The sequence below is a fragment of the Macaca thibetana genome, chromosome 4 (assembly GCF_024542745.1).
Source record: "Macaca thibetana thibetana isolate TM-01 chromosome 4, ASM2454274v1, whole genome shotgun sequence".
NCBI classification, from domain to species: Eukaryota; Metazoa; Chordata; class Mammalia; order Primates; family Cercopithecidae; genus Macaca; species Macaca thibetana.
Genome location: NC_065581.1, coordinates 81010758 through 81025407, shown reverse-complemented (window position 1 = coordinate 81025407; position 14650 = coordinate 81010758). Strand labels below are relative to the sequence as shown.

Sequence of the window (14650 nt, the reverse complement as noted above, 5' to 3'; positions counted from 1 at the left end):
TGAGATCCGGCCACTGCACTCCAGCCTGGGCAACAGAGCGAGACTCCGTCTCAAAAAAAAAAAAAAACGAAAATAAATGCTTTCCTTATCCCATTTCAATTCACCACACCTACCACCAGATTAATCTTTCCAAGGCATACTCTTATAACACTGTCCCCACATTCAAATCCCTTCAAGAGTACACACTGCCATCTATATGAGGAACACATTTCCCAGTCTGGCTTTCAAGGTTGTCCACAATCTGACCTAACACACCTTTCCAGCCTTCTTTCTTATAATTCTCCAACAATTAACCTAAGCTCCAGAACACCTCAAACTTTCCTGTTTTTGTTCCTTTGTTCAGGCCTTTCCTTCCATCTGAGTGCACTTCCTCATTTCCTGTTGAAATCCTGCCTACTGCTTCAAGGCTTATCTCTACCACAAAAGCATCCCTGATTTTCCTAACTCATGTGTCTCCCTTTCAACAGTCTGGTATCACTTATACTTTGTAGCCCTCTTAAGGAGCTTCACTCTGCCTGCTAATAGTCATTTATCCTTCCTCCATCAGCAAGGTCTAAACTGAGTGTTTCTTGATAAAATAAAAGACCAAACTGTCAAAAAGATAAAAAAGACACATCTTATTTCTACCAAGAGGGGAAAATGTCTTACTGTTAATAGAGTAGAACATGTTCCCCAGAAGAAACTTCTAAAAAATTCATGGCCATGTATGGCAGCTCATGCCTGCAATCCCAGCACTTTGTGAGGCTGAGGCAGGAGGACTGCTTGAGACCTGGAGTTCAAGACCAGCCTGGGCAACAGAGCAAGCCCCTATCTCTAGAAAAATATAAAAAATAAATAGCTGGGCATGGTGGTGCACACTTGTCATTCTAGCTACTTAGAAGGGTGAGACAGGAGGAATACTTGAGCCCAGGAGGTCAAGGACACAGTGAGCCAAGATGGAGCCACTGCACTCCAGCCTAGGGGACAAAGCGAGATCCTATCTCCTCTAAAAAAAAAAAAAAAAAAAAAAAAATTCATGATTAAATCAACAACCTTATCACACAAAGTGCTATACGTTCAAATCATTACAGAGGATACGGAACTGGGAGCAGTGTAGAGGTTGAGTATCCCAAATTTATAAATCTGAAATGCTCCAAAATCTGAAACTTTTTGAGCTCCAACATATGTAATAGAAACACTCAATAGAGCCTTTTAGATTTCCAGTCTTTGGATTTGGGATGCTCAACCAGTAAGTATATAATGCAAATATTCCAAAATTTGAAAAAATCCCAAATTCAAAATACTTCTGATCCCAAGCATTTTGGATAAGGGATATTCAACCTGTATTACTTTTCAAACACAGCAATCCAGTCCCTTGTCCCCATCAATACATCATATGAATAATAAAGTCTAACTATATTCTAATAATGCCTCAATTATCTAATATCACTAGGACATGAGAGGTTCACATAATCGAATTTTTGAATAAGTGGTTTCTTAGTGCAGAAACAGAACTCAGGCATGCCTGCAGCCTAGGCCAGCTGAAAGGTGTTCTTGGGAAGCTAATCTTGACTTCCTCCTATCTAGTGGAAAACACTCAGGCACAATGGGGAAGTCATTTTGTACCAGTTACTTGCAGCTGGTAAACAGGTAGGGAGCATGAAGGAAGGATAAAGAGGGTGGCAAAAACCCTATAAAATGTCAAAAAGATCTTTTTGCACCTGCCAGAATCCTCATTCCAGATTGTTGGTACCATTCACATTTGTATGTCTCTGAGGAACTTTGGGTAGTTGAACACCTATTATGTCTCAATACAAACTATGTCATCACCTGCTGGAAGTTTCCATACCCTTTGCCACTGAAAATTTCACACTCTAATTGTGTCTGCTATGGGTTGAACTGTGTCTCCCCAAATTCATAGGTTGAAGTCCTAACCATCAGTAGCTCAGAATATGACCTTATTTGGATATAGGGTTGTTGCAGATGCAAAATTATATGAGGTCACACTGGAGTAGGGGAGGTCCCTAATTGAGTATGACTAGCGCCCATATAAAAACAGAAAATCTGACCACAGACAAGCACATAGGGAATATGTCATGTGAAGATGAAGTCAGATATTAGGGTAATGCTCTATAAGCCAAGAAACTCCAAAGATTGCCAGCAAACCACCAGAAGCTAGGTGAGAGGCATGGAACAAATTGTTACTCAGTCCTCAGAAGGAACCAACCCTGCTGACACCTTGATCACAGACTTCTAGCCATCAAGAACTATGAGACAAATTTCTGTTGTTTAAGCCACCTAGTTTGTGGTCCTTTGTTACGGGATCCATGGAAAATTAATTTAGCATTTACTGGTGTTGATATCTGTTGATATCACCAATCCACTGTGAAAACTACCAGACACCTCTTTAAGTAACCATACTTCTTAAAAGTAAGTATTACACTCGTTGAACAAATACAAGTCAATGGCCTCTATGTGCCAGCCACTAGTGACAAAGCAGTAAGACCAACAATGTCCCTGCCCTCATACAGGTTATAGTGTAGTCAGGATAACTGACAACAAACCAAAATTACACAGTGATAAAATTACAATTGCACTAAGAACAAAAATGATGTATTTCCCTTCCTCTCTAAACAGATGGTAAACACAGTTAACCATGTATGGAGCCTCATGGTATAGTTGGATGCCCTTCATTTTTATTTTTGTTCCCCTACTAGATGTCAGGTAGTTGGCTACTACAAAGTCAGCTTTTATCAGCTACCCTCTTGTCTGTCTGCTCACCTCCTCCAATACATTTATATCAAATTTGGAGTTTCTAATACTCTGAGCTAAACAAAATCAAGTAATTAATATTGCTAAGAAACATACACCATGTAACAAAAATTGCTGCAAGTGAAAACTGAAGATCTGATTTTAATGCAAGACTTTCAGGTTTACTTTAGATTCTCAGAGATTTTTTTTTTTTCCAACAGAATTCTGTTATAAGGCTCTGAGACAGAAAGTTATTGCTACATAAACTGGATTTTACCAAATAATTTTGTACTATATTGCCTGGCAAATGCTTGTTTCCTTTCAAAGGAAATGCAGTACAAGGAAGCAAGAAAAACTTTTTCATATCAGAAGTTCACTGTTTTCTGCATCAGAATATAATGGTTACTTAAGGAAGAAATACTATCCAAAGTCAGAATTATATAAATTATTGTTAAGCACAGGACATATTTTTGTTAAATAATTGTCAATTCATGTTTAAAATAACATGACTATGAGGTTATATAGCATCATAATTGGAAAGTTCAGTCAACATTTTTTGAAGGACTTAATAAATACCACCTACCTCTTATGCATATCCAACAATCATCTTTTTTGTTGTGTTTCTTAAGTTCTTCTTCAGTTACTTCAATTAACCTGCCTTTTAATCCTGTTAGATCCTTTCCACTTTTGGTCAGGCGAATCCAATCCATAAGGCTTCTGCCCTGTTTTAAAGGTACCTAAAAATGGAAAAAGAAAGAATTAAATCTAGCTTCTTCATTAGTTTTAATTCCATTTTAAAAGATAATAAAACTCAAATCTAACAATTCTATAAATCCTTTTACAGCTTTAAGAGACTGTCAATATTGTTTATGCTGTATTTGAATTATAAAAGGTAGGGCTTAGAAATTCTATCACACAAATTTTCACCATATTGATGTCACAGTACAGCAGTCCATCAGTATCCACGGGGGACTGGTCCCAGGACTTCCCCCTACCCTATATCAAAATCCAGATGCTCAAGTGTCTCATATAAAATGTCAAAGTACTGACATATAACTATGAACATCCTGCCATATACTTTAAATAATCTCTAGATTACTAATAATACCTAAAGCAAAGTAAATGCTATGTAAATGGCTGTTGTATTATATTATTTTATAAGTCCTTTTTTTTATTGTCGTATTGTTCTTTTTAACTTTTTTTTTCCCAAATATTTTTGATCCACAGTTGGTTCAATCCTTGGAGTCAGAAAAGAGGGCTACACAGGGCTGACCATATAACAAGAATGATATTGAACCAGAAACCAGAAAACAGGTTCTGGTCCTGGCTCTGACATTAATATGTTACAGTCACCAGTTTGGACCAAAATTTCTTCACCTTAAAAATCAAAAGAGATTTGACAGAAGAAAAGATAAAGAAACAATTAACTATAGTTGATTTTCTGAACTGTCAATATAAACAGACTTTTAGAAATCATTAGATAGCAATCTTATCTAAGAATCCATTGAGTAACAAAGTTTATCAAATAATGGAAAACAACACTATAGGGAAGGGGTGGCAAACTATGGCCTGCACCTGTTTCTATACAGCCCTTGAGCAAAGAATTGTCTTTGCATGTGATGGTAAAGAGCCTGAAACCTTATGAGGCCCCTTGCCCAGGGAACTTAATAACAGGATGGTTTGGGTTTTTATTTTGTTTTATAAAACACATTTTCAATGTTTTCAGATGAGAAGTATTATTAGTACTTTGACCAGAACATTTTCAAGATATCTCTATGGAACTAAGCTTGTCTGACTAATTTGTAATGTAGTAACAGAAGAATGTTTAATGTAAAAGCAGACACATTCAAGGACGTTTACATATTTCACTTATCTGAATCACACCTATTTTAGATATCCATTTACTCCCAAACTAACCAAGTTAATGGGTCTGTGGTGCCTTTCACATTCCATCCTATCAATCTACATCATTCCATTCTGGCTATCACTGAAACTCTAGGTCATTTGATCCCAATAAATGAAGTGTGAGAAAATGACCTTTCCCATCCCAAACGAAAATCACTCACCTCTCTCTATTCCATAATCCACAGGATAGTTAAAGCAAGCTTTCCGAAATGCAAATCTAATCAAAGGTTCTCCCTCCCTCAGTGGCTCCTCAGGTTACCTTATAATAATTCCCTAGGGATTTACCAGGTCTTCACAATCTGGTCACAGTTGACTGCACTAGCTCCACGTTCTAACTTTTGCTCTTCTCCATTATATACTTGGCCAAATGGGAACTGATTATTTGACTCCATGATTGCTGTCAAGTACTTGCTTATGGTAGAGTTGCTTCCTCTGCAGGGATCAACCTCACCCCAACTCCCATTAATTCCTCTGGAAGGCTTCTCTGATCCTCAACTCCTTTGTGGTCATAACACCCTATTGTAGTACTTATGACATTATAACTGAATGTTTACTATTTCGTGCAACCTATGAGACTAAACACCGTGAAATCAGCGACCACAAACTCCAGCATATAGTAGGTTCTCAATAACTATTTGTTCACTGGTATTAATAGAAATAATCACTATCATATGTTGAGTGCATATTCTGTGTCACACTCAAGTCTGTGAGATCTAAATAAAAGCCTCAGGACAAGTGGCATTTACTGAGTGCTTACCAAGGCTGTGGTAAGAGAAACATTACCTCATTGAATCCTATGAACAATCCTATAATATGGGTACTGTTATTCTCATTTACATCTGAGGAAACAGACTCAAAGAGATTAACTGGCAGATATGGTGAAAGAATCTAGGTCTTTCTCACTTCAAAATCTGTGCCTTTAAAAAATTACAGTAAGTCCTCACTTAAGCTGGTCAACAGGTGCTTGGAAACTAAATTATGTACAACGAAACTAATTTTACCATGGGTTAACTGACATAAACAAAAGTTCCTGCAGCATATTTCTGGTCACAAAAACATCACCAGACTTCTAAATAAAGACCAAAATACTTCTAATATTAAACACTGAAAGAAATGTTAGCTATATATACATTTAAGAAAGATTAATTAAAAAACAATAAGATAATTATTTACCCAACTATTCCAGTTCAATGTCACAGGTAGTCAGAGCCTATCCCAGTAGCTCAGGGAGCAAGGCAGGAATCGACCCTGGACAGGATGCCATCCTACGGCAAGGCACACTCATACACACCCAACATTCACACAGACTGGGACCGTTTAGACACATCAATTAACCTAACCTGCATATCTTTGGGTTGTAGTAGGAAACTAGAGTACCCAGAGAAAACCTATGCAGACACAGTTAGAGTGTGCCAAAGACAGTGGCCCCGGGTGAAACGAATTTTTTTTTCTCATCGATATTATAACTTAATGCTGTTGAATGAAACAACATTATTTGAGAACCTGCTGCATGCTCCCAACCTTCCCAACTAGGTTCTATTTTCTCAACTTCTACCCATTTCATCCAAACCTGACTCAGTTTTTACATTCTCAGCATCATCTTGTTTCACAAAGAAAAGAGGAAAAAGAGTGGAGTCTGAGTTTTCCTTAGAATTGCACAATAATCTTATTGTGCTCTCTTTTTGGACCAAAGACTCACCTTTGCCATCGCCATCTGTGTGACTTTTTGGTTTGCTTCTAAGTTTTCTCCTTTAAATGGATGCTAAGAACATAGTTGGTATTTTTAACGAAGAAGAGCAGCAACTCATATTCTAATTCAGAGATTCTCTCTGGAAAGACTATGTTATTCAATCAAGTATTTAGCTTCAAGAAACAGGTCAAAAACCAGTGAGAAAAATATACATGCCTGGATGGCTAGATGATTGACATATGAATCAGTAATGAAATCTCACAGCAGAACCACAACACAAGCCTAAGCAATTTAAGGCAACATTTCTTAGCCAGTTTCCTTTTCTGTGAAATAGAGACAATAAAAGCTTTCACTTCACAGGATAATTGTGAAGATTAAAGTTAATACATGTAAAGCACTAAAAATATACATGGCCACCTATAAAAAGTACTTAAGAAATCTCTGGAAAGCTAATGAAAACTACAGATCCCTGAACCTATATTCATTCTGAACTAGAATCAGAACGCCAAATATAAGTGGAGAAAAATAAGAAAATCGACAAGGGTTCCAAATGATGCTAAGACTCAAGAGTTAACCGAGTGGCCCAAGTAGGTGGAAGTGTCACAAACAAAAGATAAAGATACGGTTACAGAATGAGGAACTAACACATAAACAGGAACAAACAACGCAAAAGAACAAAGAACACAATTTTTATTGAATTTTGCAAATACAGAATATATCTGCACAGTATTCCACCTGTTGCTAATAGCAACTGTGCTCAACAAAAACTCAAGAGTATTATATTTGCTTCAAAGTTAGCAAGTGATAACAGTAAAAAGGCAATGATAAAACAATCAGGTACCAGGGGAAGAAAGAAAGGCAGTATGACTTGGATAGTGTCTGTAAACCTGACCTAGCTCCCCAGCTCAAGCCCCCATCCTTGCACAGACGGTCACTATCGCCACCGCCAAGCCTTTCCCTCCTGCAAGGGAACCCACATCGAGTGATGTGGTACAACTCCTTCAGGCAGTGAAGAACAAAAGACCAGCGAGGAGATGAGGTTGAGGGAAGGAGGCTAATACCAAGCGCCTATAATACCGCAAGCACAGTGCCTGGCTCTGTCATATAAATTGAAATCGCGGGAAAGGACTTGGAGGAAGGGAACAGATAGATCGAGATAAAGGACCAGAAATAAGAGGGGCTACAAGGGGAAAGGGAGGGAGATAAGGAGAGTTTAGGGACTGTAGACAGAGTGGGATCAAAAAGAGGTTGTAGGCAAGGATAGCAGGGAACGACAGCTTAGAGAGGTGTACATGAGCTGGGAGTTGGGGCGGAAGGAGAGAACAGACTGCCGGAGCGCGAAACGCAGCGAGGGGAGAGACTCACGGAGCCACCCGCTTACCTTGCTACGCCCCCCGGAGGCTACACGCTGCTGCGACCTGGGGGCCGGGAAAGACTGGGAAGGGACGTTCAGCATCTTGAAACTCCAGCCCCGGGCCCTGCCCGGGGTTCGCCGCCGGACGGGATAGTACCTCCAGCTCCGGCTCTGTGGCCGGGCAGAGGCCAAGCCCCCGACCCACTTCCGGGGTCGCCAGGGGTGAGACGCGCTATGACGCAGCACGTCCGCGGAGGGCGGAGCCAACGGGGCGGAGGGAGGGCCGGCAGGGAGGAAGTACGCATGCTCAGTTAGTTCCGCGTCCCGCACTTCAGCACCGGAGCAAGGTGACAGCTATTTCGTGGAAAGATTAGAGAGTGAAGCTGTTCCTTAGCCTTGGTGCTGACCGAATCTGGGAACAAATTCTTAATCCTGCTAACCCGGAACAGCAATGTGTGTTCATTGTTAAGCAGTACCATCGCACTACTTGAAATATGGAATAAAATACACTATTTGAAATATGGATAAAAACGCATTTTAGTTTCTCTGAAATTCTTTCCTGTAAGGCACTAGACTGTACTGGAAAAAGCACCTCACACCTTTAAGAGCAAAAATATCAAATGTCAACAGCCACTACTGTGGGGTAAGAAGAAAACCTCACCTTTAAGCATCCTTAAACCTCAACTTTAAGCATGCTAAGGACTGATGAATGCGCGAAAGACATTAGTAAAGTCTCCTTCTGCTCTATTCACCCACTCACAAATTCTCCCTCCTTATGTAACTTCCTGTCTTCCCTGGGAGTTGTGTACTGATGCGGCTCACCTCCAGCTGTGGTGATGAAGTAACGTTTAAAAGTCAGATTTGGTTTGGATGCCATCTCTGCACTTAATGACTGAACTGTCTTATAAAAGTTACTTTAGTATCTCAAAGTCTCATTTTCCCCATCTGCATAATGGGTTTATTAAAGATTAAAGGGTCATATGTAAACTACATACTGCGGTGCCTGGTTAATATTAGGTACTGAATAAGTGGCAGTGGCTGTTCGTACTATTCCAACATATTAATGGGAAAAGGACAAACACTGTAGGTAAACACCAGGCTCTAATGCTCAAAATCTGATTTTTCTGTTTGTTTGTTTGTTTGTTTGTTTTGTGTGTCCCTTGGGAAGCACATAGATCTTGAGAGTAGAATCCAATGAGGGAGAAAGTTTTCAGAAGAAACATAGTTTTAAATAATCCTCCCCATCCTCCTTTAATTACTAACTTTTCCTAACTCTGAACATATTGTCATGCTTTAAACTTTCTCTGTTTAACTACTTAGTTCTTAAAGTGACTAAAAATCAAGGTTATGTTTGTAGAATCTTTTAAATCAGAAGAAAAAGTGTGTGACTATATGTAGCCATTCAAATAAGAGGCATTTCTTAGCTCCTTAGCCACCTATGACATTCACCTCTATCCATTTTTATTTGCAATTGAAATGCTTATTACAAGAAGACTGAATTTGAGCTAAAAGAACCTCATGGCTATAATTAACTGTATTACTTTGACCTTGCAAACTGCTGCAGTGTTCTCTCTCTCTCATTAAATGATGACATATTCTTCTAGAGTCTACATAAGAAAAACTAATCACTGAGACTTATTTCACTTCTCATGAGAAAACTTTTGCACAAGAATAACAAAAGCAGAGAACCAGAACAAGGATAAGTTAATATTGTTGAAGAATGTTCCACACTTTCCAAATTTCTTATCTCCCCTACAGAAATGGAAGATACTATCAACTTCTGGCCTTTAGACTCCACTTTTTTAGACTCCATATCAATCACTCAAATTTAAACATTTTGTTTTAATTCTAGGGATCCCTCGATGTAGTACATTAAGTATTAAATATCAATACTATTTTACTACTGGATTTAAGGACTGAAAAGGAGTATTAACATAAGAGTTACTTTGCTCATCATTTATGTAAAATATCTATAATTTAAGAGCCCTAAGATTGATTCCCTTTTTCAATTACAGATAATGATTTAATGTGTTTTTTCCACCTGCTAAAAAATCTTTACTAATAAATGAGTGATTTCTAACATAAGGCTATTTTCTTCATTATCTAATAAGATAATACTAATCTGTAGCTACAACATCCAACTGGCATCAGTAGGAAATAGCAGATGTTAAAAGATTCAGTCTTGAGAATTAAATACTGTCATTCTTTGCAAAATTATAACTAAATATAAATTTGCAATTTAATGAAGAGAAAAATTTATTCTTTGTAAGCGCCAAATATTTATGATGCAATCAAGACATTTGTAGATGGCACCTATTTTAGATTCCAACATTCAATTCTAGTGTAGGGATAAAAAAAGGCCAAATACCAGATTAATTATAAAATATTTCACTTTATTAATAATTTATATACAAATAAATTAGCTTAAAATAATTATGATACATTTGTACACTAAATTTAAACCCTAAAAGCTCTGGATATAATCAAAAGTAGCTAATCAGATTAATTTTCACAGGTCAGCTCCTCAATTTCATCTTCACTATCAGAATCTTCGTAAAATGAAATTGTGGCTTGAATTGGAAAATTTTTCAGAAGAGCTTCTGCTTCTTGATATAAGTAATCATAACACTTTGATTTTGGCCAAAATAGTCTGAAAGAAGCAGACAACATGTTTTATTTTTTCACATTCAGAATCTTTAAACTCATGAAATGGTCAAATTTTCAAGAGCTCCATATATTTAACAATTGACTTATACATTTGGATATAGCCTTAAGATATAGAGTTAAAATATGCTACTATCACAGCTTTCATGGAATCTACTTGCCCAAGTATCAATAACTGTTTGATTATTTTCAGTCTTTTTTCAAGCTGTAAATTGTATCAAATTCACACTAAACCCTGGATAAGCATAAGATCAATGTTTACCTTACTTTGTGCCTTATGGATATATTTATTCTTATAATATATAGAAGATTTGTCTTACAGTTTCTAAATTCCTTTGGAAAAAATGAATTGAGTTCTACCAGTACATTAAAAACTCTGATGATATCCAGCTTTATAAAGATGACGAAATATTATGCACCTTACAAAAAGGTGGAAATTACCTATTATCTTACTTAAAACTCACAGATATAACTCTTACAGAAGTAGACAATGTAAGTTTAGAAATGTATAAAAACCAGTATTTTAAAAATTTTGTCTATGCACTCACAACTTGAGGCATAGAAAGACTACTTCTGACCTCAACTTTGATTCTATCTGCCTGTCTTCTCCTCATTCAACTACATTTGTGAATATCATATGAAATATTGAGAAATTATATATGTTTTATACAAATAACTGGCATGCAAGTATGATTACCTCAGAATTTCAAAAATCTGACAGATACTAATCTTGCCTTCTGGTCTTCATCAAGGAAAAGAAAGAGGAGAGATAAGGCTGAATCACCGTGTACAGTGCAGTCATTTTCGTGTAGGATAAACAGCCCATATATTCATACAGTGGAGTCATTCCAACAAATGAAAGATTACATTATGTTCAGTATGCTCCACTTTAAAAGGCAGAAAAACAATGTAGTTTATAAATGTTTCCAGCAAAAATCATAAAACGTTTATGTTTTTGATGCTTAAACAAGTAACTATCAATTATTCAGTCATTCAATAAATATTTCAGTGATCCCTTGTGCCAACATAATTCACAATTTAAAGATGAATAAATCATGGTCCCTACCCTCAAAAAGTTGACAGCTGAAGTTGCAGCTGAATAAAAAAAAAAACACACCACATTAGTCAAAATATAAATGAATAAAAATAAAATGTAAGAGAAGCGTAATTAAGTTGTATCCATACTTCAGAAAAGAAGGGAATTTCTTATATAAGAAACAATTTATTTTCTAATGGGTAACTGGAACTGGCAAACCCAAAGAATGCTGTTTAGTCATTATGATACTCTCTCCAGAATTTCTCACTGTTGGCCATTCTTCTCCCAGGGCCCACATACTTTTCTGAGTTTCTTTCTGTTCTGATTCTTCTCAGTCTCCTTTGCGGACCTCTCTTGCTTTGTGTACTGGTTAGATGCTGGCCTTCCCTCAGGTTTTCATTGAGAACATCAGCCCTCCCTCTAAACAAACTAGGATTACCTGGCCCACTGTCATGATTTCCCCACCCTACATTTACCACGGACTCCCAAGTCTGTATTTCCACTTAAGATCTTGACTCTGGGCCCCTAACTTACGTATGCAGCTCTCTACTGGATATCACTCTTTGGATGCCCCGTAGGCACATTAAATATGATAAGTGGAAAACTTGACTCATGGTCTCACCTCCCAAATCTGTTTTCGGCCCTAATTTCCATTCTTTTAGTACAGCATTCACCTGATCACCAGCTACAAACTTAGGAGCCATTCTGGTTTTTACCTCTTCTTCATCTACCATATCCAATACATTATAAAGCCTAATCTATTTTGTCATCTAAGTATTTCCTAGATTCATCCAGTCCCATCCTCACTTCTCGTGTCTTACAATGGTTTGTCATCATTTCTTACCTGAAAAATTGCAGAACTTCCAGTTTTACTTTTGATGTCCTAAGCCTATTTAACGTATAACCCCCAAGACTACCTTCGGAATAAAGCCCATGGGTTCCCAACACTACAAACAGGATCAAGACAAAACTCTGTACAAGAGTATACAAGATCTGGCATCTGATTACCCTGCTGAAATGACCACAACTTCACACACCTAAACTCCTTGGAGTTCCCACAAGGAGCCACACTGTTTCATGATCCTGCTTCTCTTTTCCAGTGCTATTTCTTTTGCTCCCACTTCCCATTCATCTGATTAACTTCTCCAAGACTCAGCCAGGTAACAACTACTTATAATATACACTTCCCTGACCCTTCCCCCTACCACTCACAGATTTAGGCACTTCGTGCCATGCCCATACTTGTAAAACTAACCAAACTAAACTCCATTACAACACTTGCCATGTGCTTTGACGACTTTTTTCTGTATGCTTCACTAGTGCTAGTACATGGTAGGAAATTAGATGTAATGAATTCTATGTGCTATTTATCACCACGGGCACTTTACAAACATCATTCAGCTCTTCATTTAACAGCTCTAGGAGGCAGGAAAACTGCAGAATTATTAACATTTCACCTGATAAAAGTGACAAAGAATCTTAGATAAAGGCTGACTTCCTGAAGTGGCTAGGAACAGTGAACTAGCTCCTCATGTTAAATAACTTTTGACCCTTTCTATAACCACCCTCAGTAATCTTTAGGATTTTCATTGCATTTCTATTTTCTCCTACACGGCAAACTTGATTTGCTGTAAGACTGTAACTGCTAATCCCATTCTTCCTTGCAGATTGCAAGACAAAAGCAGCATACACACTGCCTGATGCCAAGTCAGTTTCATTCGAACCCTTTAGGATTTAAAAACAAAAACTGTTTTGCCAGCACAAGATGTCACCGCTCTTTTACCATAGCATCCCCTTTCCCTCTTCGTAATATATTCATCAAGTTCATTGAATATGTATTGATCAATGGTCCCTTTACGTGAAACCGTGAGCCCTTACCTTTTTCAATTTGATGAGTAACGGATCTCTGCGAGTGAGAAGATAAGTAACCTTGAAGCCAGATTTTCAGAGAGAGAGAGGCTGCAGGACCAGCTGCGGAGCTGGGCTGTGCGATGCCCCTGGCTCCTCCCTGGGGCTGGAGGAGCGGGAGACCTTTGGGGAGGCCTGTCACTCACCTGACTGGGTGCCTGAATTGCGAAAGCTTTCCTGAAGCTGCGGTCATTCCAGGGCCATCGGGCATCTGAAGAGGAAAGGAAGTGAATCCAGTTATCACCCACCTCCTTCTAGAAAGTGGAAATGTGCACGACCCAGTGTTCCTCGTGCCCGCTGGGAATGTAACCCCAGGGCTCTCAGCAGCCTCGCTCCTGGCTGGGTGCCTGTGGCCCATCGCTCCAGAGGACACATCCGCCGCGTCGGCACCGTTATGGCCAGTGGCAGGCAGGATGTTAAGCGAGAGGCAGGACCAGTGTCTCGCATGTCTCTCTCCGGCACTGCGTCCCAAGAGCCCTGGTCAATCTTCTGCACCCGTGGGAGGCGCGGCCTGAGACGCGTGGCTCACTCACCGCCTCCGCGGCTTGGTTCGGCGTCTCCTCTTCTTTCTTGCCTCCGGCGTCCACCCAGGGTCTCCAGAAGCCCGCGTATCTGCGGGATGGATAGCACAAGGCGCGCAGAGGAGACGTGAGCCCAGACCCGGGAGAATCCACCGAAGCCGAGCGCTGGCACCGCGGGGTGGGGGATGGAGAGTGGAGGGGAGGAGCTGGGGAGGCGCAGGCGGGAGGGACAGGGGAAGCTGGGAGGCACAGAGCAGCGCGGAGAAGCCTACCCGGAGTCTGCGGCCGCGCGCCGCGTAGTGCGGTCGGTGGCCATGCACGCCGCGGCTCCACACTCTGTGTCCTCTGCGCCTCTTGCGGTCTCCATGGCGCCGCGGAGACTGGCGGAAGGCCGCTGCCAGCTCGCGGGCAATCTTGGCCAGTTCCAGTAGGTCCGAGACCCGAGCTTTATATAGCCCTCGCGGCCTGCTGCACATTGAGAGGTTCGCTCCCTCTCCGCCCCTCTCCCCTGCTAACCGCATAAACAAAAAGGCTGCGCGTGAAGGCGCACCAGGCTGAGCCCCGGGTGTGAACGCGTGCAACTTCCAGATGGCCCGGGATGGGGTTCTGTCGAGCGAATGTTAATCGCCCTTCGACACATGGCTGCGGTGAAAAACAACATTCGCCCGAGCAGCCAATTTCCGTGTGAAGAGGAGACGGAATTAAGCGAGTCTACACGTTTTGTGTATTTCTGCAAAAAGGCCAAGTAACTGGTTAATTGCTTGATTCGCTGGAAACTCAGGACTTGCTTGACCTGTGGCAAATCAACTGGTTCTGCATCCCCTGTTCTAAAAGCTGGGATG

The 14650-nt window shown here is 39.8% G+C and overlaps 2 protein-coding genes across 4 annotated transcripts in view; both read right to left on the bottom strand.

The window, feature by feature from the left end:
- LOC126952951 (cytochrome b5 reductase 4) overlaps positions 1-7912 on the bottom strand; it is a 104359-nt gene extending 96447 nt beyond the window's left edge. The window contains exons 1-2 of one of the 3 annotated variants that reach the window (XM_050788149.1): positions 7707-7912; positions 3314-3467 (exon numbers count right to left, since the gene is read on the bottom strand). In XM_050788149.1, coding sequence (XP_050644106.1) covers positions 3314-3467; positions 7707-7781 — 229 coding nt within the window. In that variant the 5' untranslated portion in view covers positions 7782-7912. Of the gene's footprint in view, positions 1-3313; positions 3468-6334; positions 7665-7706 lie in introns of those variants that run through there. The other 2 variants (XM_050788151.1, XM_050788150.1) reach the window with 2 other exon arrangements.
- A 2147-nt stretch (positions 7913-10059) lies between these two features.
- Positions 10060-14364, bottom strand: RIPPLY2 (ripply transcriptional repressor 2). The gene is made up of 4 exons (XM_050788174.1): positions 14081-14364; positions 13821-13899; positions 13434-13498; positions 10060-10329 (listed from the first exon to the last, which is right to left on the bottom strand). The coding sequence occupies exons 1-4, from the start codon at positions 14173-14175 to the stop codon at positions 10182-10184; spliced, it is 387 nt and encodes a 128-aa protein (XP_050644131.1). The 5' UTR covers positions 14176-14364; the 3' UTR covers positions 10060-10181.
- Positions 14365-14650: the final 286 nt, after the last annotated feature.

Coding starts and splice junctions, on each gene's coding strand:
- RIPPLY2 (XM_050788174.1), bottom strand. CDS start 14,175: ATGGAGACCGCAAGAGGCGCAGAGGACACAGAGTGTGGAGCCGCGGCG. Junction 13,499..13,820: donor CGAACCAAGCCGCGGAGGCG/GTGAGTGAGCCA, acceptor TTTCCTCTTCAG/ATGCCCGATGGCCCTGGAAT. Junction 10,330..13,433: donor CAATTCAGGCACCCAGTCAG/GTGAGTGACAGG, acceptor TGCTTCTTTCAG/ACTATTTTGGCCAAAATCAA.